The sequence below is a fragment of the Tenrec ecaudatus genome, chromosome 16, assembly GCF_050624435.1.
Source record: "Tenrec ecaudatus isolate mTenEca1 chromosome 16, mTenEca1.hap1, whole genome shotgun sequence".
In the NCBI taxonomy this organism is placed as follows: domain Eukaryota; kingdom Metazoa; phylum Chordata; class Mammalia; order Afrosoricida; family Tenrecidae; genus Tenrec; species Tenrec ecaudatus.
Genome location: NC_134545.1, coordinates 79,356,000 through 79,382,140, shown reverse-complemented (window position 1 = coordinate 79,382,140; position 26,141 = coordinate 79,356,000). Strand labels below are relative to the sequence as shown.

The 26,141-nt window shown below is 45.8% G+C and overlaps 1 protein-coding gene across 5 annotated transcripts in view; it reads right to left on the bottom strand.

The window, feature by feature from the left end:
- PLCE1 (phospholipase C epsilon 1) overlaps nucleotides 1–26,141 on the bottom strand; it is a 319,921-nt gene that overhangs the window by 45,302 nt on the left and 248,478 nt on the right. For all 5 annotated transcript variants that reach the window (XM_075533992.1, XM_075533993.1, XM_075533995.1 and 2 more), the window contains exons 12-20: nucleotides 24,864–24,986; nucleotides 24,641–24,777; nucleotides 22,333–22,571; nucleotides 21,184–21,245; nucleotides 20,937–21,102; nucleotides 17,382–17,489; nucleotides 16,600–16,716; nucleotides 8,677–8,835; nucleotides 727–856 (exon numbers count right to left, since the gene is read on the bottom strand). In XM_075533992.1, the coding sequence (XP_075390107.1) occupies nucleotides 727–856; nucleotides 8,677–8,835; nucleotides 16,600–16,716; nucleotides 17,382–17,489; nucleotides 20,937–21,102; nucleotides 21,184–21,245; nucleotides 22,333–22,571; nucleotides 24,641–24,777; nucleotides 24,864–24,986 (1,241 nt within the window). The remainder of the gene's footprint in view (nucleotides 1–726; nucleotides 857–8,676; nucleotides 8,836–16,599; nucleotides 16,717–17,381; nucleotides 17,490–20,936; nucleotides 21,103–21,183; nucleotides 21,246–22,332; nucleotides 22,572–24,640; nucleotides 24,778–24,863; nucleotides 24,987–26,141) is intronic.

Here is a 26,141-nt window from a genome sequence, read left to right as displayed (position 1 = left end):
GAGCCCTTCCTTCCCTTGTTATCTGTACTTACAACAATTGTGTCAGCACCTCCATCTTGCTTCATTGGTGAGGCCAAGGGGAGGGAGCAGAACTAAGCAACTACGGGTCTCCTTGGTCTAATAACGTGAGAAAGAGAGGGGGGAGGAGGAGGAGGAGGAGGAAGAGGAGGAGGAGGGACATGAAGCTTCTTGCTTTCCCGGTCCCTAGAGCCACCCTGACAAGTCTTGAAAGGAGCAGAGCAGGAGTACAGCAGGGTGACACTGACCCCTGCAGGCGGGACAGGAGAGGACGACATTTCAGCCAGTCTCGCCGCTATCCCACCTCTTCTTTTAAGTAACCCCATTTTAAGAATGACTCTGGGGGAGAAAAGAGGAGCTCAATTGGAAAGTAAATGTCTATAAAATAATGATGGCAACCAATGTACAGATGTGCTTGAGACAACTGGTGTGTGGATTGTCATAAGAGCTGTAAGAGACCCCCCTAGAATGATTACAAAACAAAAGACTGACTCTGAAGTTACTTCCCACGCCCCCTGCCCTGCTTTCCCTGAGTGGTAGCTGCAGGGCCAGCAGCACCCCTTTCCTCGCTTGGTCCTCGCCATGTGACTGGACTATATCACATCCAGTTATCTCTTTGGTCTTTGGGACTCCAGACATCTTACACATCCACACAGTAGCTCATCCGGGCACGTCTCCGCCTGCGGCACGGCACTCGGCGCCTCTTACCGTCCGAGAGGGATTCGTAGTCATCATCATATTCATCCTCCTCATCCTCCTCGTCCTCATTGCTGGCCGGGGTTGGGTTGGCCGGCCCACCAGTGGAGGCCTGAGCCTGCATGGAGGCTAACTGATGAGCCTGAAAAACAGCAAGGAGAAGGCCTGTAGCTGCTGAGGGTCTGACTTTCCCTGCGTGGCCTTCCGAACTACCTGCTTCTGATGCTTTCCCACAGCCACTTCCAGAGAGGTGGGCGACTCGAGGTCACTTGTCAGGAGGAAAGAGAGAATCTAGGTTCATTTGAAATGCAACGTCAAGGCGTGGCCTATGCCAGCGTTCCCGGGGGAGCACGTGGAGCCACTGGAAACAGCCCTGCCACCCAGGACTCCCGGGCATCGTCCGGGCGCAGCAGCAGCATCAATCCCGAAGGGCTGAAGAATGAATCAGCCCACCCGTGTTGGAAAAAAGTGAGTCTCAGCTAGGAACTCATGTCCCTTGTCTTCCTACAACCACAGTGCAAAGGCCTCTGCCCTTGAGAACATGTTAGACTCCCTCTGGACACAGAGAACTGCTGTTGGTTTAAATAAAGTTTTTGTTTTCTTCAACAGACTTTATCTGAACCATAAATCAGATGAACGAAAACAGGCTTAGACACTTTGGGAAACTGGAATGCTGGCTGCCAGGGAGGTCATGGGCCTCTATGTCCCACTGGAATGACGGGGAGGTGATGTCATACATTGAGTCAACAGGGGATGTGATTTATCTACTCTGGGAACTTAGCACAAAGAAATCCTCCAAAATATAGCTGCTCGCATGAACAGAAAACAGGAAACAACCTCAAAGCCCAGCAACAGAGGAGAGGAGGCAGTCAACTGTGGCGTGGGTTCTCTGAGAAGGAGACATGGGAAAAGAAAAACTGGTGACATATCTCTCTTGAACAGGAGATTCAGAATTGTGTATGCATTTACATATGTAAATACAGATCCTATATGCATGTATATATGCTTATGTAAATATTTCCAGTGTATATATATATAAATGATTTGCTGAAAAGATTAGATAGTAAAATATTACTAGACCAGGGATTCGGGTCTTTCTGAATGTCATGGATCCCCCTTCCCTTTAGCCGTGTGTGAAGACAGGATACCTTCTCTTAAGGATGTGTTAAATGCATGAAATAGTATAAAAAGGGCAAAGGGACAAAAGCCTGAAGATAGTTATCAACTATAAAAAAGCAAACTGGTGACATAAGACTACATGTGATCCTTTATTGCCATGACCATAAATACTTCTTGGGAGATAACATGAAACAACTGTCTGTTACATGAGAAATCTGTGGTTTCTGTCGGTGACCAAGACAAGGTTCTGACAACATGGCTGCGAGGTCTATTGCCTGGATTTATAAGGAGGAGGAAATGCTAAATTATAGTGAGAGGTTAGTGAAAACAACGAAGAAAATTGTCTCCATGGAGCCCTGAATTTTACCTGGGGAGCTGAGGTTAAACGCCCCTGTAATTCACCTTGTGTTTGACCTTGGCATGATATCTGCTTTAAAATGAGTTTCTTTTCCCTATGTTTTTTGAAATATGGTTATGCTACCTTGATAATAAATACACATACTTAAGAAAGATACAAAGACCCCTCTTGGCATCGTGGTCCCACACTGGGCTGCTAACCACAAGAAAGATACACTTTAGTTTGCATCTCTATCTACAAAACATCTTTTACAATCCAGTCCATTCCAGTTAACTGGTATCTCGTGGGAATTTTCCAAAGTGGATTTTTTTCTGCAATCCTAGCACCGGGGGGGGGGGGGGGCATCACTATGGGAGAGGAAACACTGACAAAGACAACAAGAAGACACAGTGAAATACAAAAACAGCAGCACCAAGGGACTAAGCCTATTGCTGCTACAGCGTTTGGCAGGCTTTCCGCTGCTCGTGCTAAAAAGCAGCTCAGGTCTTCAAAGCAGACCTCCAGAGCGGCACTTCTCACACTGAGGGGACCAGGGAGTGGTCCTCCTTCTCTTTCTCAGATGTCTCACAGCGTCTGCATTCTTGACAAGTGCGGGGATATCTGATCCAGGCACAAGTGAGCCACAAAAGTAAGCCCATTGACTGTGAAGAAGAGAAGGGCCATGGCGGAGTAAGCATTCAAGGTTGAGCCAAGTGCTGGGAAGGACCATTCAAAGAGCCTGGTACACACTGGCCCTCTGGCAGAAAAGTGTGGGAACGATGTAAGAGGAAGGCTGCCATCCAGAGATCTATGGACTGGCAATGTCAGCAAGCAAGCGTGCCAAGGCCCCCGAGATGTTCGGATGCTCCTTCAAGTGTATTCCTCGCTGGGCAAGCGTGGGAGAGGCAGTCACACTGACAGCCAAGTGCTGACACACGTATTCCCAGCATGGCCACAGAATGTTTACCAATACCCTACTTATTCTGGGACAGAAACAGAGGACCCAGTCTTCGGAAGAAAGCCATCCAGATATAGGCCAGGGGGGTCAGAGGAGAAGACTGGTTCGGATGTGCCCAGACAGGGGTCATGCCTTAAGCTTCTCTGGCCTCCAGTCTCTAGCACAGTGCCTGCTATATAGTATGAACTGTTAGAGTCTTTGGGGCTGGGGTTCCGGTCAACCTGTCAGAATCCTGGAGTTTTCTGATGGGATGCAGGTAGATGCCTCCGCACAAGGTGAAGGCTTCGCCAGTCTCAGTCTGAGTCAGTCCATGCCTGCTGGAGGTTGAGTCCTTTGTAAGGGAATGTCCTAGGCCTCCCGTTAGAGGTTGAGTCTGAGCTCACAGGACCTCTAGACATTCATTCAGCTGAGTGAGGAGGCAAACAAACAATTGTGAGGCTGGCGCAGGACCAGGCAGGGTTTCGTTCTGTTGTACACAGGGTCGCTGTGAGTCAGAGCCAACTTGACAGCACACAACAACAACAACAACAACTGTGAGGTCAGAATGCAAATGTAACTGAGATCAATGCGAGGCTCCCGACCACCAAATGTTAAAATGAGTGGTAAACATGCCAAGACAGAGAGGTCAGGAATAAAGGCAGTTCGTGTGAAAACAACTGAATTCTTTTTGCTTTTCACAAACTCAACTGGATCCCAATAGTCTTGAAAAGGCAAAAGCATACTAAAGAAGACCAGAGTAGGAGGCCTCATATCACAGCCCAGGTCGAAAAACCTGCTACATAGCTAGAATAGTCAAAACAGCCTGGTCCTGGAACAGTGATAGTTACATAGACCAAAAGCAGCAGAAGCGAGAACCCAGAAGTAAACCAACCCACCTATGGACAGCCACTCTTTGACAAAGTGCCAAAATTCATCTCTTTAATAAATGGTGTTGGAAAAAATTGGACATCCTGAGGTAGTTACTTTATTGTGCCAACCTGGACGATAAACACATGTGGGGTTAATTGAAGGGCGGATGGATAAATGGCTCCGTGAGCCTCACCTTTCGAGTTCTCAGGTCTCTTGCTTTCTGATGGTTGGACCAGGGTGCAGCTGCCTTAGCCAGTTCCTTGCTTCAGCTGGCAAGGCTCACTTCCTGCAAGATATCCCTGAGGAGAAGCCACACGGATGTACCCCGATGCAGCCCTGGGTGCTGGGGCACCCATGTGGAGACCCCTGCCAGCGCTGAGATGCTTACACATTCACTGACTTGGCTTTCCTCCTGCAGTCAGCATCATTGCGTGTATTTTATGAGATGGAGGAGGACTTTATGGATTGGTATAAGACCTATAGGTTAATGTTGGACTTGTGGGTTTGGGCGGCACTAGGTTGGGGGATGTTTTCTTGATGTGCACTTAACTTTTATATAAAACTCTCTTATACAAGAGTTTCTGTGGATTTGTTTCTCTAAAGTACCCAGACTAACACACATCCATTGGCAGAAAAATGAAACAGGATCAATATTTCACACTAAAAAGTAACTCAAATGGACCAAAGACCCCAAACTATAAAGATCATCAAGGAAAATATAGGAACAAACTTAGGAGCTTTAATGAGTGACATCAACGCACTATCAAATATAACTAAAAATGTACAGATATCAAAAGGCAAACTGGATGACTGGGGCCTCCTGAACATTGAACACTTCAGTGCACCGAGAGATTTCACCTGTGAGTAAAAAGAAAACCCACAGAACGAGAAAACATTTTGGCAACAATGTATCTGACAAGCAATTAATCTCTAAGATTTATAGAAAACATCAGCATCTCAACCACAAAAGGACAAAGAATACAATTACATAATTGACAGAGGACTTGAACAGACACTTCATCAGAGAAGACACTCATGCAGCCAACCAACACATCAAACATTCTTGTGATTATTCACGATTAGAGAGAGGAAAATCAAAATAGCTGCGAGTTCTCATCTCAGCCCAACAGAATTAGAAACCACATCGAACCAGAAAGCAACAAACGCTGACCAGGGCGCAGAGAGACTGGACCTTCATCCACTACTGGTGGGGCTGTGAGATGGTATAGCCTCAGTGCAAACAGAATGCTGCCTCCGTAGAAAGTGGACAATAGAAATTCTCTATGATCCAACAACCCCACTACTTGATATACATCCTAGAGAAAATGAGCTGTTATACAAACATGCACACCCACGTTCGTTCTAACATTACTGACGATACAAAAAGATGGAAACAGCCAATCAACAGATGAACGGATTTACAATGTATCGTACATACACCCAATGGAATACTACGCAATGATGAATCGTCAAGAAACCTCACAACACGGATGGACTCATGGAATGAAATGAGTCGATCCCAAATGCTGCGGGAGACCATTATTGTAAAAAGCCAAGAGAGGTTTACACCCTGAGATACTGTTTGAGGTTGACTAGGGTGGGAGGGGAAATCACTGATCAGACGGCAAAATCAAAACTCACCATCATTGATCGATTCCAACTCCTGGTGACCTGATAGGACAGAGAAGAACTGCCCTGTGGGTTCCTGGTGCTTTAAATCTTTCTCTCAGGGTCTTTCTCCGGAGAGCAGCTGGTGGATTTGAACTGTGGTTAGCAGTCCGCTGTGTAACCCACTCCTCCACCAGGGTCAACACTCTGCTTGAGTCGACCTGCCTCAATGACCACGTAGAACAGAGTAAAGGCACTCCATCGGGTTTCTGAGACTGGAGCAGATCGCCTCATTTTCCCCTTCACGGTGTACTTGGTGGGTTTGAACTGCCCACCTTGTGGTTAGCATACCCACCCATAGCCCACTGTGCCACCAGGGCTTCTTAACATGGGTGAAGGGGAAGGGGAACTAGAGTAAAGGAGAAGTCAGCACAAAATGGTCAAGGCAAAGGAAGCCACGGGGAAGAAAAGAAGAGTTAAAGGCAAAAGCAGAAAATACTAGTAGAAACCCAGACCTACAATGCCAGTCATAACTGCAAGTGGACACATAGACACATAAAACGAACAGGTGTGGGAAGGTAAAGAGGACCAAAGGATATTACTACACATCAAGGAGGGCGCTTCAAAAGTTCACGGACAAGTGGAATGAGACGATAATGGAAGATTTCCGTAAATATTCCGATGCCCCTTGTTATGTCCATGACTATAGTAAAGCATTCGGAGGACAATGCTTGGCTAACTTCTGATCCATAACCAAACACCCTCAGGAAATAACTCAGTAGACCTGGGAGGGCAGGACCAAAGCTCTGAGAACATCAAGTTAATTGGCACGATATTGTCCACAAAGAAAATGTTTTATGCTCTCCTTTGGTGAGTAGTGACCAGTGCCTTAAAACCATGTTAAAAACAAACAAAACATCGTGTTACCTGGTCATCTCAGGTACAATTATTGGTCTCTCTCTAGTTGGAGCAAAGGCGAATGAAGAAAGCAAAGACACAGGGAAACTATTCGATGAAAAGACTAATGGACCATAGGAGCTGGAGGCACAGGGAATCCAGGGCGGATGATCCCTTCAGGACCAGGGGTGTGAGTGGTGATACTGGGAGGGTAGAGGGACGGTGGGTTGGAAAGAGGGAACCGATTATAAGGATCTACACGTGACCTCCTCCCTGGGGGACGGACAACAGAAAAGGGGGTGAAGGGAGAAGTTGGACAGGGCAAGATATGACAAAATAATAATTTATAAATTATCAAGGGTTCATGAGGGAGGGGAGTGTGGGGAGAGAGGGGAAAAATGAGGAGCTGATGCCAGGAGCTTAGGTGGAGAGCAAATGTTTTGAGAATGATGAGGGCAGTGGATGTACAAATGTGCTTTACACAACTGATGTATGTATGGATTGTGATAAGAGTTGTATGAGCCCCTAATAAAACAATCAAACAAACACACCAACAACAACAAGAAGGAGAAATGGAGGCCCACCACAATTCAGTGGCACTACGAGATGAATAGTAACCGCAGGGACGCATCTCCTCTGTAGAAGAGTCAATCATCCGACACTAACGGGGCGGCGATTGGCCAGGGAGCCTGCTCAGAGGGCAGGGAAGGGAGAAGAGCACGTGGAGATGACAGTGGGGAAGGGCTGTTACGTTCTGGGGATTGCCATCAACGTCACATGTGACCGCACTCTAGCAACACATGTAGGGATTGTTGGTGGAAAACCAATTTGCTCTGTAAACCTTCATCCAAACCAGAGAAGAAAATTTTAAAAAGTTAAAAACAAAACAAGACTGAAAAAAAACCCAAAACACAAAACACCCTCATTGGCCTATGGTTTGTGAAACCGTCTGAGGCTAGACCCTGTGATCTCAGTCCCCAGTGAATGCGCTCTCTGCAACAACACGGTGGGTATCAGGAGATGCAGGTCCTGCCCGTGATAGCTACAAAGTCATGCATTTACAGGATTTTGTGGGGTTTTCTTTTGCATTTAGGTTTGACAACTGTTCCAAATGGACTCCTCACTAGGTCAAAGTGGCTATCTAACTCGACATGTTTAATAAGTGACCTATGGGCAAAGGTTTCGTTATTTGTTGTGCACACACTCTTTCTGCGGAATTCTCCACTTGTCGGAAGCCACTAAGACAGGCCTGCAGGCTGAGAGGTGTTGGCCCAAAGAGAAACGAAAAGCTCAAGGCCATGACCTCGCGCTCACTGTGAGCTGGCCTGCTCGCTGACCTTGCATGGTGCCAGGGGCTCCTAACTCTTGGCAGTTGCAGTTTCAAACAGTGACGGTGCATGCTCTTTCAGGGGAATCGTTGTCGAAGCTGTCATTCTGTGGGCAAGTAGGTTCAGCCTGGCCTTGGGCACACAGTGGTCACGGACCCCAAAGATCCCACGTGAACTGAGGGTCCTCCGACGAGGGTAGGTTTGTGGGGCAGAAATCGTGGTGGGTGTGGCCGTGCCTCGAGGGCCATGAGCTTCAGAGGCACACTCGCCACTTCAACTCTGGGACCCCAAGGCTGCGCTACGGGGTGCCCCTGCAGACCTCGGTGCTCTCGCTGAAGCGGTCTCGCTGTTGCTGTGTGCTACCACCTCGCTGCTGACTCGCAGCGACCCCCTGTGACAGCGCAGAAGTGACTTATAGGGTTTCCTAAGCTGTGACCATCATGGGAGCGGCTTGCCAGGTTTTTTCCCCATGGGTTGCTGGGTGGGTTTGAACCAGCAACCTTTCTGTTAGCAGCTGAGCTCATAATCACTATGCCACAGGGCTCCTTGGGGTTCTCCTGAAAGGAAGGAGGCTAGAGAAACTGCTGAGATTGACAGCCCCAAAGCACGGTTCCAGAAACAATGGACACACATTGGGCCGTTCAGAATAAATTAATTAACAGAGGTATCTCCTCTGTGGAAAATCAATGCCACAGAATAAAACCTGAGAGCAGTGGATGGATTTATGACTGGTCCCTGACATGGAAAGTCAAAAATCAAGTCTGTTGCTGAAGGAGAGGCCATCTCCAGAAACCGGCTATCAGAGTGGTTAGCATGAAGTGAATCTCTTTGTTTGGGGGACACAGCACAGCCACAAGAAATAGTACCTTTTGCTTTAAAATATCCACGGGCGTCTGGTGGGCTTTCAGCTTCTTATTTTTGAGGAGCACCTTCCTCCTCAGTTGATCAGGCGATGGCAGCATTGGCTCAGCTGAGAAATCACTCTCAAATAAGAATTTAGACACCAGCTTGTCTCCAAACACAGTCTAAAAAGAATACAAGAAAACACACAAGCAATGACAGTTATCAGATTATTCACATACACAGACATTTTGGCCCACTTGGATGGTTTTAAATATTCTAGAAAGAGGAAGTAGGATACACACACGTACCCCCAAAACCAGAATTTTTTTCAAAACTATGTATTAAAAAAATTTTTTTTTTTTTACAAAACGACCTTATCACATTCAAAGTAGTCTCCATTACACTTAATATACTTGTCAAATCTGTGATTCCATTCTTGGAAACATTTTTCCAAACTCATCTGTTTGGATGGCTGACAGCACCTCCCTTGATTTTTCCTTTACCTCTTCTATGTCATCAAATTGCTGTCCTTTCATGTCCCTCTCATTCACAGAAACAAAAAGAAGCCGCACAGAGTGAGGTCAGGTGTGTGGGGCAAAAGAGGCACGGTGCTTTTTGCCAAAAACTGGCTCACTGAGATGGCTGCATGAGCAGGTGCATTGTCATGGTGGCCAAACCAGTCCCCTGTCTGCCCCAAATCAGGCCTTTTCTGTCACACACTGTTATGCTATCTTCTCAGCAAGCTTGACGAACAGTTTGACTTGGTGGAACAAACTCCAAATGCACTATCCCCCTCACATCAAAAAAACAAACGAGCATCGTTTGATCTTTGATTTTACTTGACAGACTTTTATTGGGTGAGGTGACAATGGCATCTTCCACTGGCTTGATTGATGTTTGCTTTTGTGGTATGAATAGCACCATGACTTATCACCAGTAATGACCCTGGAAACAAAAACAACCAAAGAAACAAACAACAACAAAAACACATGCACACACAGACAAACCCCACAAAAAATAAAACAAACAGACACAATGACCTTGGAAACAAAAAGTCTGGTCGCTTTGGTGCTGTTCTTTGAAAGCACGGCATGTCTCCACTGGTCACTCTTTTTCCAGGACAGTCAGAACCGGAGGCACACAGTTCGCAGGGACATCACATTCCCAAATCTCCTGTTGGTAGTCGCTGACCTGAGTTCCAGGAGAGCCTGGATAATAACGTCCCCGTCCCTGCATTGTCTGTCGTCCTTGTCGGTCTTTGAGCATGACTACACACATTTTGTCAAAATTTCCGGCCATTCGGGAAGTTGATGGATGTCCAAAACGAGGTTTGTCATCCATCAGCATTTCACCTTTTTGAAAGGAGAAAACCACTCTCACACTGGAGTGTTTCCCATGCGCTGTCCTTGTAAGCTGTGCTCCACATCACACGTTTCTGCAGCATTTTTCCCCAGCAGGAAACAAAATTTCACAGTCGCACACTGTTCTCTTAAGTCGACCATTACAAAAAACAAGGTTCGAGCAAAACTGCTTTTATAAAAATATTCACTGTGGCCAGAGAGGACCTTCCCAGGCGACTGGGTGCACTGACTCCGTTACTCCATGTTCCCCTAGTGGGAAAAATGCTTGCTATGAAAGCTCCGCCCAGTGTAGCTTTTTCTATTTTTTTGGGGGGGTGTACCCCTTCATATATATTTTTCTGGAAGGAGAGGTCTGGGTTACTCTTCCAGCTGGGCTCTCGTTCTATCCATTTAGGCAACAGCTCTGGGGCCTGGGAGGATAAAGTAGAAAGCAGGCTGATGGTGCAGTCAATGCAATAGAAACCTTGGAGGAGATGGGGAATAGGGATAAAGAAGACAGAAGGAGCGTTTGCTCCCCGTTGGTATAAAGGAGCTGCTGTTCCACTCTCAAAGCTTTCCTGAGCATTTCTCTTCAAAGAGAAGTGGGCAGCCTCCTGGGGAGAGGGGCATGAGTGGGACACAGGATGATTCATGATGCGAGGGTAAAAAAGTACAGTAATTTCCGTTTCTCATTATTTTTTACTTAAAAAGAGAAACAAAATTGGAAGCTGATTAATGTTTACCACTCAGATTCAAAAGGGTACCTTCTCTCAACAGATGTGTCAGACACACACATCATGCGCTGTGCCGTTCAGGACAATCTCTTAGGGACAAGGATGAGTCTCCGGGCTCAGAGGAGCTGGCAGTGGGTCCCTCACATTTTTTGGTTTGATATCAGTTTATTGTGAAAATTGCAGTTTGGTGTGACATAAGATGTAATCTCTATGATTATTTTCATGAAAGCTTTTTTTCCTTTATGTTTTTTTTTAAATGAGGTGAAGAGTGACCACGATGATCTCTTGTGCCATATGAGGGGGCTGCATAGAAAAATTCCACAAGCTTTGAATTCAGCTTTTCTCCCCACAAACTTTTTGAAGCCTCCTTGTAGAAGTTCACACTTTATACCATGACAAACTGGTTAATGGAATTTTTCTATGCTATGTATATTTCTCAAGCAAACAAAACTGAAAGTCCTGAAATGTGTGACTTTTTCTAGGTGTTGACAAGGGCCTGGCAATAGCTTGCTGTTCCCAGATAATAAATAAGAATTATAAAAGCAACACAATCAAAGGTAATCAGTTCTTAGATGACAAAGGTGATGATTTGACAGTACGCAAGAGAGCAATTGCTGCGTAAATAACATTTGCGTGGTAGAAAAAGTATCTTAAAAACGTGTGTGTAGAAATACTTCTGTTGCTATGAGATTTCCTCATGGGAATTGCTCATGTCTGCACTCAAGAAATGGAAGAGCAGATTTTCTAATAGGTCACAAATCTTCCCAGTGAAGAGTTGTAGTGCGGTTTACAAAAGGCAATGCTTGTCAGTGTTTCTTAAACTGATCGACATCAGGAAACACAAATCTTTGAGCCAAATTTCAACAAAAACCTTTGCATTTTTGGTGAATGGAACGGAGAAGTGAGAACTATGGTATCACCAAGTATGGCTTGGCTCATGACCTGCCTCTTCTACTGAGGTCCATGTGTCTTCTCCTGTTTCAGCTACTGTAGCTACTGAAAACAAATACGGAAATAATAAACTACACTTAAAAATCTGACATCCCTTCCCAGCTATCAAAAGATATAGTGTCTGGGGTCTAAAGGCTTGAAGATAAAGAAGCGGCCTTCTAGAAGAGAAGCAACAAAGCCCACATGGAAGAAGCACGCCAGCCTGTGTGATCATGAGGTGTCGAAGGGATCAGGTATCAGGCATCAAAGAACAAAAAATTCATATCATTGTGAATGAGGGGGAGTGTGGAGTGGGGACCCAAAGCCCATCTGTAGGCAACTTGACATCCCCTTACAGAAGGGTCTGAGGGAGCAGACGAGCCAGTCAGGGTGTAGTATAGCAACAATGAAACATACAACTTTCCTTTAGTTCCTAAAAGCTTCCTTCCCTCCACCCCACCCCCCACGATCATGATCCAAATTCTACCTTATGAATCTGGCTGGACTAGAGGATGTACACTGGTACAGATAGGAACTGGAAACACAGGGAATCCAGGATGAATGAACCCATCAGGACCAGTGGTCAGAGTGGTGATGCCAGGAGGGTGCAGGGAGTGTGGGGTAGAAAGGGGGAACCGATTATAGGGATCTACATATAATTTCCTCCCTGGGGGATAGACAGCAGAAAAGTGGGTGAAGGGAGATATCAGACAGGGCAAGATATGACAAAATAATAATTTATAAATTATCAAGGGTTCATGAGGGAGGGGAGTTCAGGGAGGGAGGGGGAAAATGAGGACCTGATGCCAGGGGCTTGGGTGGAAAGCACATGTTTTGAGAATGATGAGGGCAATGAATGTACAAATGCGCTTTACACAATTGATGTATGTGTGAGCCCCCAATAAAATGATTAAAAAACCCCAAAAAACCAGACATCCCAGTCACCGATGAGCACCACGTTAAAAGTGGCATCTTAAAAAATACTGCAACACGCTCAATCGCATTACGTCCACGGTCTAGATACGAAATGAACAAAACCGGGCTTTTGTTATTTCCAGTGATAGCCCAGGTTCTTTTAAATTAAAAAATGAAAGTATCTTAAAATAATCTCTATCCTTTGTAGGCTATTCTTTTCCATTTCTTGTGCACATTTTAGGTCGTGCCCAACGAGCAGAGCGTGTACATTACCTATAAACAAGTCCACAAGTGCACAGTGGGAAAACGTATCCCATTACTATAAATGATAATACAGGAGAGACAATATGAAAATCGAATTTCTTGTGCTGGCTTTAGTATTTGGGGACATTTTCTTTTCTCAGTGTTCCTCCTTCCCTCCCTTCCCCTCAGGGGGATGTTCCTATTCATGTCTTTCCCACTGAGAGAAAGAAGTATAGCAGGGTTAGACCCTGCATCTCAGCATCACAGCTCCCGTGGATAAGAAGGGGCTGGCTGCTCTCACAGACACTGCTCTGGCCACCCTAAGCTCCTTGCCAACTTGGTCTCTTGTATCTGAACATCTGCAGCGCCGGCCCAAAGGGTTTCATTTACTCTTCTTCAGCTATTTCAACCTTTGCCCGACTTGTGTGCAGGAGGTGCTAAGAATCTCCTTGGAGGGTTGTTTGATCTGATCTTCTGTGACTTTCTGGAAAGTCTGAGGACCACGGGCTTTTATTCCTCCAGCTAAGGAGAGAGACCACTCAACAAAGAGTTGAACCAGATATGTGTAAATTAACTTTCAATAAGTTAATGTTCCATGTACTTCAGTCTAATGTTTCCCTACATAGATATATTTTCCTTTTCTCACTAGTAACCTAGATTCTATACTATTGGCTAAATTAATGATGCTATTGTTAGACATACCAAGTGTCCCCTGCAAATTATCTATATTTTTTCACCCCTCAAAAGTGGATCAGGGATGTATATAAACCTTAGATTTATGAATGGATTTTGAACTTGCACTTAATTGTAAGCCCTACTTAAAGAACAACTCATTCTTGTGATTTGGCCCTGCTTGATACTTGCCCTCCTGAAGCAATCACTGAAGATATGGGTGCCACAGTAAAGTGTGGTGAAGAAATCAGGTGCCAACAAAGTGAGGTGCCCATCCATCAGAAAGAATACCTGGGGTCTTAAAGGCTTGTCTTTAAACAAGCAACCATCCAAGTGAGGTGTCAGCTAACTCTTTTCAGAAGAAGCACACCAGTCCATGTGATCCAAGGATTGTAAATAATAAAATCCAAGACCAGAGAAGGGAATTGTATTAGAGCAGTGGTTCTCAGTCTTCCTAATACTGCCACCCTTTAATAGAGTTCCTCATGTTGTGGTGACCCCCAACCATAAAATTATTTTTGTTGCTACTTTATAACTGTAATTTTGCTACTGTTATGAATTATAATGCCAATATCTGATATGTAAGATATATTTTCATTGTTACAAATTGAACCCAATTAAAGCATAGTGATTAATCACAAAATAATATATAATTATAGATTGTGAAATAGTTATTTCTAATTACAAATAAATGAAATGTTGTCTTGAAGCATGGTGTAGCATGGGTAACAGTCTTCATGCTGGATACTCGTATGTTGGCAGATCTACATGTGGGTGGATCTGCCTGGAGACAGATAGAGGAGTGGTGTCTGGGTTCCTAAGGTCTAAGGTGACCTCTGTGAAAGGGTCGTTTGACTCCCAAAGGGGTTGTGACCCACAGGTTGAGAACCACTGTATTAGAGCCTAAATTCAGATGGACAACAGTGAAAACCCAAAATCCATTTAGAGAGTCTTCACGTGGACTAAGTCTCCACTGAACTCCTTCAGATCATTGACCTGATTCTGAATAGTTTTATCCTCAGACAGAATGTATTGGAAAATGGATTATTGCAAAAATAGGTAGTTTAAAATTTTATTATCTTACCCGTTGCTTTCTCTTTTTAAAAAAAGTCATTTTATTGGGGGCTCTTATAACATTCCATACATCACTTGTATCAAGCATATTTGCACATATGTTGCCATCATTTCCAAAACATTTTCTATATGAGCTCTTGGTATAAGCTCCTTTTTCCCCTCTCCCTTCCCCACCCTAATGTATCCTTGATCAATTACATATTGTTATTGGTATTTCACACTGTCCATTGTCTCCCTTCACTCACATTTCTGTTATTCACCCCCTTCGGTGGGGGCGGGGCTGGCTATATATCCAGTCTTGTGATGGGTTCCCCCTTCCTCACCCAGCCCCCTAGGCTCATGATATCGCTATTCCCATTACAGTTCTTGAGAGGTTTATCTTTCCTGAATTCCATGTGTCGAGAGTTTTATCTGCACCAATACGTGTTCTCTGGTCGAGCCAGATTTGTAAGTTAGAACTGGGTCATGGTAGTCGGGGAGAGGAAGTACTCAGGAAGGAGAGGAAAGATAAGTGATTTGTCAGTGTTATATTACACCTTGGTTGAGTCATCGCTTCCTTATACCACTTTTGTGGAGAGATACCCAATTATCTATAGATGGGCTTTAGGTCTCCACTCCAACCCCCGCTCGTTCGAATTGATCTAATTGTTTGTTTTGGATCTTTTGATACTTGATTCCATTGACAACTCATGATCACACAGGCTGGTGTGCTTTTTCCATGTGGGCTTTTTGCTTCTCTGATAGATGGCCGCTTGTTTACCTTCAAGCCTTTAAGACCCTAGACACTTTTATCTTTTGATAGCTGGGCACTATCTGGCTCTTTCACCACATTTACTTATGTATCCGCTTTGTCTACAGTGTTGGGAAGGTGAGTATCAAAGAGTGTCAGATTATCAGAACAAAGTGTTCTTATGTTAAGGGAGGCCCAAAGTCTGTCTGCTATCTTAATACTAATCATATAAATACATGTATCCCTTTCATTATAAATATATTTACATATATAAATGTCTATAGCTATAGCCCTGTAAATAGCCTTTCCTCCTATTTATTTCCTCTATTTCTTTTCACCTTCCTCCTATCCCACTACATCCTCACCCTCCATTCAGCTCTCAGTATTTCCTCTGGGATACATTGCTCTTGATGAAGCCCCACCCAGCATTATACGTCCTCCTAACCATCAGTTTTAGATCTCTTGTTGTTCCCTTATCTCTGAGTTTGTTGGCTCCTCACTCCTTCTCCCCGCCCCCTCTTCTCCCACGTCCCCCCTGAAGCCTCCGGTTCCGTAGTTTTCTCCTCAAGATTGTTTGTCCCACCTATCTTATAAAGATATACATAGGGCAAAACAAAAACAAACAAGCAAACAAAACAGAACAGGAGAAAAAAAATAAATGAAATAACCAATAGATCAAGGTCTGCTGCTGACCCTTATGCATGTTTTCCGATCGAGTCTTGACCCATTTTTAACTTGTTCTAGTTTCTATTATTTTCTGCTTTCTTTTGGATTGAAGTGAATCTGTATTTTATTTTGTTGTTGCTGATGAACATCTTTTGGTGTGACATTCTTTATATGAAATCCAGGGTAGGTAAATCTACATGGTAACCAGAGTCATAGATCCACAGGATAATGACAGGGGAGGTTGGGAAGCAATGGTGAGCTAATAACAAGAATGAAGAAAATGCGTTGTGATGGTGACTGCACACTCTTTGTAATATATTTAAACCATTAAACTGTACACGAAGTATACGTCAATCAAATGGTTAAAGTGAAATGCCAGGAAGATGAAACAACATCTGCAGGAATTATTGAATAGGATGCTGATTAGCTCTGTAAACTTTCACCTCATTCGCAATACAAACATTAAAGGGGAAAAGAAAGAGCCCGCACTTCCAGCTTCCATGTCTGAGGGACCCAGGGCGCGCGTGCATCATGGCTAAGGTCCAGCTGTGGTGGACAGCCCATGGCAGCCCCGAATGAAACTCAATGATGGTCACAAGACAAGGACCAACGCACTATTGCGCCTCCTGGTGGAGAGCTCACCTTGAAAATTTCTGCCATTTTTCGTTGCTGAGGCAATGAACAGTGGTTCTCAATCGATATGATGATTGGCAGGTCAGAGTTGATAAAGGCGCTGCGGTCAATGGCCTCAACCACTTCCTGTGAGAGCCAAATAGTGAGTGCATTAGAGCCCAGTCACCCATTCAGGGTAGGTAGGAGACAAGGAATCGAGAGCTGCAGAAAGCAAGGCTCCGGCCAACGGTGGCTTTTCTGTTTCGTTTATAAAGGCATCATATGAGATGCAACTAATAACACTGCCCCCAGCCCCCCATGCTTCATCTGGAGGTCCTCTGAGTGAGGTCAGTAATCACACAATTCATCTAACAAGCTACCCGCGACTGAAACAAGCCAGCGGAACCAATTCACACTAGCCTGTGGTGTTAGCTATTTAGTCATGTCTTGGCCCAGGACTCTTGCCCTTGTCGACAGGATACGTAGCCTTAAATTCCTATCACCAGAGCCCCTGGCATTTATATATCATCTTAGGATGTAAAAATGACAACAATACTGATTACGTATGGGGAATGTATGCTAACCTTTGAGGTTTAGGGAATGCATGCTAACTGCACATGAGGATCAATGGAAGGTCCTAGAAGAAATCCCCGAAAAATGAACAAGGACACATCCAGTACAATATTTGGGAGATTTCCAGACCCATGACAAGAACCCCTAACTGAGGTATAATTTGGAAGAAACATTCATTTAAATGCGGAATGGAGAATGCCTCTTTGTGACTAGATTTTAGGAACATTAGGCAGCATTACCTTGAAGGGGATCTTGGTTGTCAGTGTATGACCATGATAAATGATTGGCATCCCGTCATCTCCATCCCAGCAGTCCAACTCCACGCTCCTGCAGCCTTGCAGGAGAACCTGTGTGGTCAAGGAGAGAGCCACCACGGGTGAGCACGTGGACACAGAGCCTCCGCTGACACCCAGCCCAGTGTCCTGCACATCAGCCCGTGTTCACATTCAGAGCTGAAGCAAAACAACAGGAGATTTAAACCAAATAGTACACTTGGGCCAAAGGCCAGAATTAATAAGAGGCAGGGAAGGCGAGAACAGATTAAGGTACAGAGTATTCACCAGAGCTGAATATTGTTGGAAGGAAACATTTGCTAGCAAAAACCTATGGCCATTTCCCCAGCATTTGGTTTCCCTCTGGGGACCCGCTCAGGACACATCTCGAAATTAGAGAGCGAGGCAAGGGCACTAGTGGTCCCCTTGGGCAGATAGCAGTATATGTCAAGGGCACTGATGTCACAGCCCAGAGAATGTAAGACTACTGATTCCTTAGTGAAAGGACTGAACATTTATATTGTCAATCAGGATAAAATCCCCTCCATTTAGATTCCAAGTTGTGCTATCAGCTAAAACCTTTGCAACACGAACGAGTACAAGCACCCCCAGGGATCTGTGTCGGGCAGCACGTAGAGCAGGGAAGGTAAAGGATCCATAGCTCCCGTCTCCAGACCCCCGGCAGAACGCGAGCATGACCCACATGACCCATAGCACACTTGCTCCCTTCTGCTTTGTTACATTATCTCGTAACCTTCTCAGTCAATCGTTCCAGGAAACACCACCCAACTGTCTTCGGTCTAGAGCTGGAAGCGGGGTCCTGACATGAGCGTGGGCTGCAGCTCGGCAACATTCGCTTAGAGCAACCGCTTCCTCTCCGTGACCCGAAGTGTAGATTCTTTCAAAAGACAGCCACGCCGTGGAAGAGTAACACAGACCAAGAAGCTGATGTACCTGAGTGAATGAGCCATCATGACGGTTTCCATGTGACAGTGATCCAGGACTAGAGTCACCACACCAGACTCGGTGGGTGGGACACCTCTTATTTTGATCTCGCTCTATTTTTTGTTAGAGACTTGCTAGGTTCACCACGTTGCGCAGCATTACAAAAAGCAAAACAAAAAAGCGCACTGCCATCGAGTCAATTCTGACTCACAGCGACCCCGTAGGACAGTCGAATGGCTCCTATGGGTTTTGGAGACTTTAACTCTCTACGGGAGTAGAGAACCTCTTCTTTCTTCTGAGGAACAACGGGAGGTTTCAAACCGCCGACTTTGTGGTCAGCAGCCTAACTCGTACCCACTCTGCCCCCCCAGGGCTCTGTACGCAGCATCGCTTCTGCCATCCATCGCCATCAGCGGTAATATCTCGTGGTACTGGTTTGGCTGAAAGTCGCTGTGGGATTTGGCAGGCAGAATTCAAAGCAGCTTCAGCTCTGGGCGATGCTGCCTGGCTGTGAAGAATACTCACCAACTGGTGACAGACTGGGTGGCTTCTGCGTGAGAAGGACTAAAGGCATTTACCAACATCTGCCTGACTCTTAGACCTGTCTGTGGCCAGAGAAGGAAAGTCAGGGCTGGGATCACCAGATCAGAAGAGGGCTTCCTCTCACCTTCCCCAGCAAGAAGTTGACGTGCATGTGCCCTTGAGTTGATCCTGACTCACAGAGACCTTAGAGGGGCGGAGAACCGCTCAACAAGGTTGCTTAGGCGGTCAGGTTCGTAGAGCAGATTTCCAGGGCTTCTCTCCTTTGGGGCTGCAGGGAGGATTGAACTGCCAGCCTTTCTGTTAGTGGCTGACCTCTTAACCGCTTCATCACCAGGGTTATTAGGGCAGCCAAAGGAGAGGGGTATGAAATGAGTAAAAGGGTTTAATCCATGCTGTTTTGTTTTAATCGTTTTATTAGGGGCTCATACAACTCTTATCACAATCCATGCATACATCAATCGTGTAGAGCACATTTGTACATTCATTGCCCTCTGCATTCTCAGAACATTTGCTCTCCACTTAAGCCCCAGGCATCAGGTCCTCCGATGCTGGGTTTAATCACTTCTGTGAGTCAAGGTGTAGTTTCTGTGTCTTTTGGGTGATCTCTAGTTGGGGTATAATGCTACAGATAAAAAAAATCCTTGGAAGTCAGATGGGGAAGTGAAATAGGGATTAAAGCTAGGTCTTGGCTTGTTTTTTTTTTTCTAAAAGAAACACACAGCTATGTAAACAAACAAATCCCCAAGTACTGGATAACGAACTAGCTATTCTATTTATTTCTCCTAGAAATAGGATTTCAAATTCTTTTAATCTTGGACTTCTGTGAAAATAGGAGGCAGATTTGTAAAACATACAACTAAGTAATACTTGGGCTGAAGTGTGGACGAGCCTGGGGCCCTTCCTGCTATTGTGTGCTCATCTCGTGGTAAGAAGCTGAGGCCTCTTGACGGACTCCTTTTTTAAAAGCGCCCCTTCAAGGGAACATCTTCATAAAAAGAAGAAGGATGCAAACTTGATTGTGGTACTCACTGTACAACTTTTCTTGCTGCGATTGACCTACTGAATTGTATGATAGATTATGTGCCAATGAAACGGTTTAAAAAGATTAAAAAGGTCACATGGCCTATAGAGGCTAAAATATATATATTTCACAATACATAAATTCCATGCTATTTAATGCTGTGAGGAATAGTCTGGACTGATCTGGAAAACAAACCATTGCTACGTAGATAAAGAAAACAATTATAATTTTCAAATGCAAGCTGACACACACACATGTATCCCCCCAGTGTAGCCTCAGCTGTTCCTTGTAGGAGTTAAACATAGGCGACACAAAGGAGGAAGGTTCAGGCAACAGACAGAGAGAAAAGCATGCGCTTGTTCTATTTGCGAGCGCCTACTGTGTGAAAGAACATTTTAAGGGACTTTCCCATAAATCACCCATATAGAGAGGCGGTGCCTACAGTCTGAACAGATTTTCTTCTAAGCTGATTACCGACAGGATCGACTAATTAATTACCTAACAAGCAGAATGGCAAAATCAATAATATCAGAGGGTTTCCGAAAGTTTGTGAGGACATAGAATTGAAAGATCATGGAGTTGTTCAATAAATATGTTGGAGCCCCTTCCTATCTTTAAGAATAATTCCATAGAAAGTTGTATTTTCTACTATGCTTTCCTACAGCATATTGATTTATTTTGCCTTTATGGAACAATTAGATAATTTTCCCACGGGAAAATCTAATTTTAGTAGGGGTAGGTCAGACAAAGATCTAAAGGCTATGATTCTCAAATAAGTGTGTGCGTGCATGTCCAAATACACGCATACTTAGAGTGAAAGTTAAGTATAGATACTGAAGAAAAAGAAAAGAATTGCGCATAGCCGTTTTCCCACACATGTCTCCTCTCACCAAGTAATAATAGCTTATTCTGCCACCTCTTCCAAGGAACCTGGGGTCCAGTTTCTGTGGCCACGGAGGTTGTGGAAACAGAAGGGCTTAAGAAGACACTATTCCCAGTGGGGTTCTCAGTACCTGGCTGTAGAGTTCGACTGAGGATTCTCCTTTGAGCTGATGACCTGTGAGGTAGGTATTGTGCGAAGATTCAATGTAGTAGAAGGAGAGCGGCAACTGCAGGTCTTTCCGGTTCTCTTGCGACTCATCGTTTTTTGAGGCAAAGTTCTCTTTGTCCATCAGGAACCTACAGGAAACAGCTCTCTGTCGGACTGCCTGGGCAAACGTCTGCTCTAAAACGCCCGGCAGAAGACAGTCCACAAATTACCTTGCAAATCCGTCAAACGACATTAGGCCCTGGTGACACATATTGACACTAGGCTCGAACTTCTGCAAAAGACAGAAAGAAAAGGGGGGTGGGGTGGGGGAGTTATTTGGGTAAAAGGAAACGGAGAGGGGGGAAAATAAACTGCTGTATCATTTTTTTAAAACTGTTCTGTTTTCATCAGGAAACATCTAAACCAAATATTTGAATGAAGTCAGCCATGTAGTGGGAAAATGTAGTGTAAACCCATTTATTCTGTGGGAGTTTATTATAGTGACCACACTTATTTTAGAGGGGAAAGAAGAGGTGCCGAGGAAAGATGAAGGCCGCTTTATGCAAACGCAAAGCTTCCCCAGCCGAGGATGGGGAGAGTGGGGACCACCGCCTCAGAGCCTGGGGGCCGGTGACCTGACATCATCCGGGCCGAGCACGTGGGACAGGCCGGCCGAGTGTTCCATAGGAAGGTGGAAGCCTCACCCCTTTGGCATTCTCAATGCCATTGTTGTTAAGTACTGTGGAGGAAACCCCCGCCCGGCCCTGCTCCATCCTCAACCTTCTTCTGTTTGAGTCCCTGACACAACACTGTGTCACGCCATCTTGTCCAAGGCCGCCCTCTTCCTCACGGCCGCGACTGCCTTGTCAAGCATGTTGTCCGTCTCCTGGGACTCGTGTCTCTTGATGACAGGCCCAAAGGATGGGAGGCGGAGTCTTGTCATTGTTGCCTCTAAGGAGCATTCTGGCTGGACAGGCCTCTCCCAAGCAGATCTGCTTGTTCTGTTGGCAGGCCACAGTACTCTTAAGGATCCAGTCTGCTCGCTGGGCAGCTTAGCCCCTGATTCCTAATTGGTTGACCTACGAAGCTGAAAACTAAACTTTGTTATTTCCCTTAGGCTGGAGCCATAGGAAGCACTCGTGTGCAGATTCCCTCTGGCAGCTGTGGGTCGGAGACGCCCTGTGGTCACGTTAAGGTAAATAAGGACATTTATACATTTGGGATTTCAACAGCAATCACCCAGCAAGCAAACCCCCAAACCACCTGGAGTTCTGAGCAGGCGGGCAAGCTCTGGAACGGGCAGAGTAAATGTTTAGCAGAAAATTGTTAGCGTGCCAAGAGACCCGGTCCGCGCATGCGCTCCCCAGACGCGCACAGACCTGAATGATGCTGAGGATTTCGTCGTAAGTGCAGTGCTCGCCCTGGCAGTTCACCAGGAAGTCATTGAGCTGGAGTATGCCAATCCCGAAGATGCCCAGGGACGTGCTCTCGACCCCAGTGCCGTTTGTCACAATACTGGCCGCCGCGATGGCATCAGAGATCTGCCGCTGGTTGTCTGAGAGCTGCTGTTTGCTCTTAATAAACAGCCCCAAATCCGAGACATTCCTGGTCAGCAAATCTGAAACAGAAGCACCCACAGAACATGGGCGATCACAAGACAGCCAGCATCTTCACAGGGCTCACGTTAGACAGCATGGCGTTGTGGGATGAATAAACTGGAGGGACTCTAGACTCGTTGGACTCCAGAAGTCAACCAACTCGGTACTACATTGCTGGCTCTACTTAGTTGAAGGGATAAGTAACGACCCAAGAAATAAACAGAATACATTAATACAGAACTAGGTCTATGATTTTGAAATCTCACGAGAATCCAAGTAGATGGGAACAGGGTGACCTTGCAGCCAAATAATAGAAAACTCTCTGCCATTGAGCTGATGCCCAACTCATGGCGACACTCCAGGGCAGGATCGAACTGCCCCCGGGGGACTTGGAGACTGTAACTTTTTAGGAGAGTAGAGAACCTCATTTTTCCCCCATGAAGGGGCTGGTGGTTTCCAACTGCGGACCTTGTGGTGAGCAGCCCAGCGCATAACCACTATGCCACCAATCAATAGGTCGTTAAAGCAAACAATAAGCAACCTATGTACAAAGAGGCTCGATCCAATGGATGTGTGGATTGTTACATGGGCTGGAAGCGCCCTCCCTAAAATGATCTTGCAAAAAGTGAACATTCACGTTCGTGGGGACTGTGCTCCACAGTGCAAGCCACTGCACGTTTGTCCCAAACAGCTCCGAAGCTAGAAGAGGGCAGGAAACGAGGCTCACTGGCTATCGGGAACCCAAGGAAGAAATGGAAGCTCCTGCGGCGCTGAGGGAACTGCATCTAATGCTATGAAACAAAGTGTGTGTAAACTGTGAATAGAAACTAACCTGCGCGATGAACGTTCGCCTGAACCACGAGGACAGAAAACCGAGAGAAACTGGATGAGAACGAAATGGTAGATTCTACTGGGGACTTGAGGCTGACTGTGGCCTTGCAGTTTTGAGAGTAATTACTTCATTTTTATGTTTGCAAAAAAACATACAGATTACAGGTTTCCCTTTCCTTTCGGAACTTTAACATGTAATCGTTGGACACATTCATGGTTATGCACGTGTCCTGACAGGTTTAATAATGGTTCCTGTGTTGAGCTTAAAGACAGCATGATGTTTTAAATACGTAAGAAGCCACTGAGTGAAAGATGGTTGATGTTTTGCTTTCACATCGCCCATCGAGAAGAAGGAAATTACAGGGGTTGTGGAAACATTAACACTAAAAACACAAAAGCAAACACCCCCCCTATAGGTGGGTGCAGGGGTTGCAGTGGGGATGGTGACCACCTAAGTGGACGTTCTGGTTTCTATGTTAGGGAAACGGCCTTGCAATTTTAGGCGGGAGTGTTCCACAGAGGTCCTTCAATTACCTCCTTGTCACAAAGTCAGAAAGTTCGCTCCGGGGAGTGCGGCCCACCTGCGTGGAGGCAGAGACGAGGTTCTCAACTAGGACCTGCCCCCCACCTTGTGATATGTGGAAGTGGGCCAGAAAGGACTCTGGGCCGTCAGAATGGCTAAAGGGTGCGATTGGCTAAATATCTTGGATATTTGGCTACTTAAATATCAGGCCCACCCATGCTACTTTTTTTTTTTTTGCCCTAAATGTCCAGAGCAACCCACTCCCATGACAACATAGGATTCTCTAAGTGTTGCACCATGATCTGGGCCGCAGCATCCCATGTGGTGCAGGCTGAGGGTGGACATGAATGGAGCGCTGAGCTTTATTTTTCCTGCATTCCCTGGTTGGCGGAAGTGCACGGAAGTGTTGGTATGCAGGAAGCGGCCTCATTCATCAAACCGTTGTGAGTGGCCGTGACCTTGACTCGGATGCAGGGCGACCCCAGGTGTACAGAGCAGCACTGCTCCACAGGGGCTTCAAGGCTGAGACCTCCGCCGGGCGTGTCTTCTGAAGCGTGCTGTGTGGGTGGTTGAAGTGGTCAGTCAGCCTGCCCAGTGGTCGTCAAGCACGAACCACTTGCACTACCTGGCGACACGTGTGGACCTGCTTTAGACAGGACGCCCTCAAAGCAAACGCCTCGGGAGGCTAGGGAAGCCCGAACACATACAGGAAGCACTCTAGGGTGGCAAGCAAACCTAGGTCGGGCTGGAGGCCGCTGGGGTGTTCGTCGATAGTCAGGTTGGTGTAGAGTGGGGCCGACTCTGAGGCCAGTCGGGTGCAGGGCACGGAGTAGATGTCAAAGAGGTCCTTCAGGTCCTTCCGGCTTCTCACACTGAGCGAGGACAGGCAAACAGCTTGTAATTAGTACGCTGCTACAGTGTTGGGGCTGAGCACGAGAAAGGAGACAACGGGTCGTACCTGAAGGATTTGAACAGCTCAACGAATTCAACGAAACTCATGTTACTGTCTGACACCATGAAGCTCTGGAAGCCCTGCATTCCGCCCTTGACTCGCCCGTGCCAGCTGCTGCTGCTCCACGCACTGCAACAAAGATGTGGCTTTAGTGGGCAAGGCCCGGGCTGTGTTTGCCAGTGCGCCCCAAGCGCCCTCCTTTGATATGCAAGAGAAGCGAAACGGATGGATGAGCTGTTTCCGGCTCACTTTCCACTTCTCTCAAAAGGAAACACAATCGTGTCAGAGGAGATAGAAATGTTTATGGTGATACCTTTTCATATGTGCAGCCTGTTTAGCAGGGCACAAAATGAGATAAATAGTCTTCCATTCATCAGACGAGGTCTTCGAAATCACAAGCCAATGGGAGGAACCCTCTTCCCTCAAGAGCTTAAGAGAAGAGTCATGGGGGGTGGGGAGGAGGTGGAAGAATTCCAAACTGTACAGTCATAACCTACAGAAAATAGTGCATATTCTTTTCTATATTCAAAATGAGAGCAACACCTTTGGGGAGAAAGTCTTGAGTGTATCAATCTGTCTTTTCTTTTCCTGCCTCAAGCAGTTCCTAGATGAAAACAAGGGCTTTTTAATATTAATGGAAAATGTGAGTCAGAAAAATATTAAGAGTGGAAAGCAGCCAACTCTGCCTAGGATTATATTTTGTACCTGCCAAGTCTCTATCTACTCAGTATAAAAATATCAGTCAAAACGTCGGTCTAGCTGTTCCACAACATTTCTTCTTTTCTACACTGCTTCATTCATGGACAGAATCGTAGCAGGGAACTTTGACTGAGGCTATTAGTTAAATCGGTGGCCAGGCTCTTTCCGTTCATTCCTGTCTTTGCCTTTAATGTTTTGGGATGGTGGTAAGGAATGCCCAGTTTGCCCTCAATTCTGTCCCCAATGTTCACGTGTGGGACAGTATTTTGTGGTGATCTTTGGAGGCCACCTCCATTCAAACCGAGAGGGTTAGAGCTCTCTGTAGACACACGTTGGTGTGGAGGTCAGGAAGAGGAAAACAGTCCGATAAAGTGGCTTCATCATTTGAATTTCTACCAATTGACAGTTAAGTCGACTCTAGCTCACAGCAAACATAAAGGGCCGAGTAGAACTGACCCATAGAGCTTTTAAGCATAATGCCACATCTTTCTCCCTTGGAGCTGCTGATGGGTTTGGAGTGCTGACCTCTCAGTGAGGTTAAACGGAGCTGTGAGGTCACAACAGGCAAGCACTTGGCTGCTAACA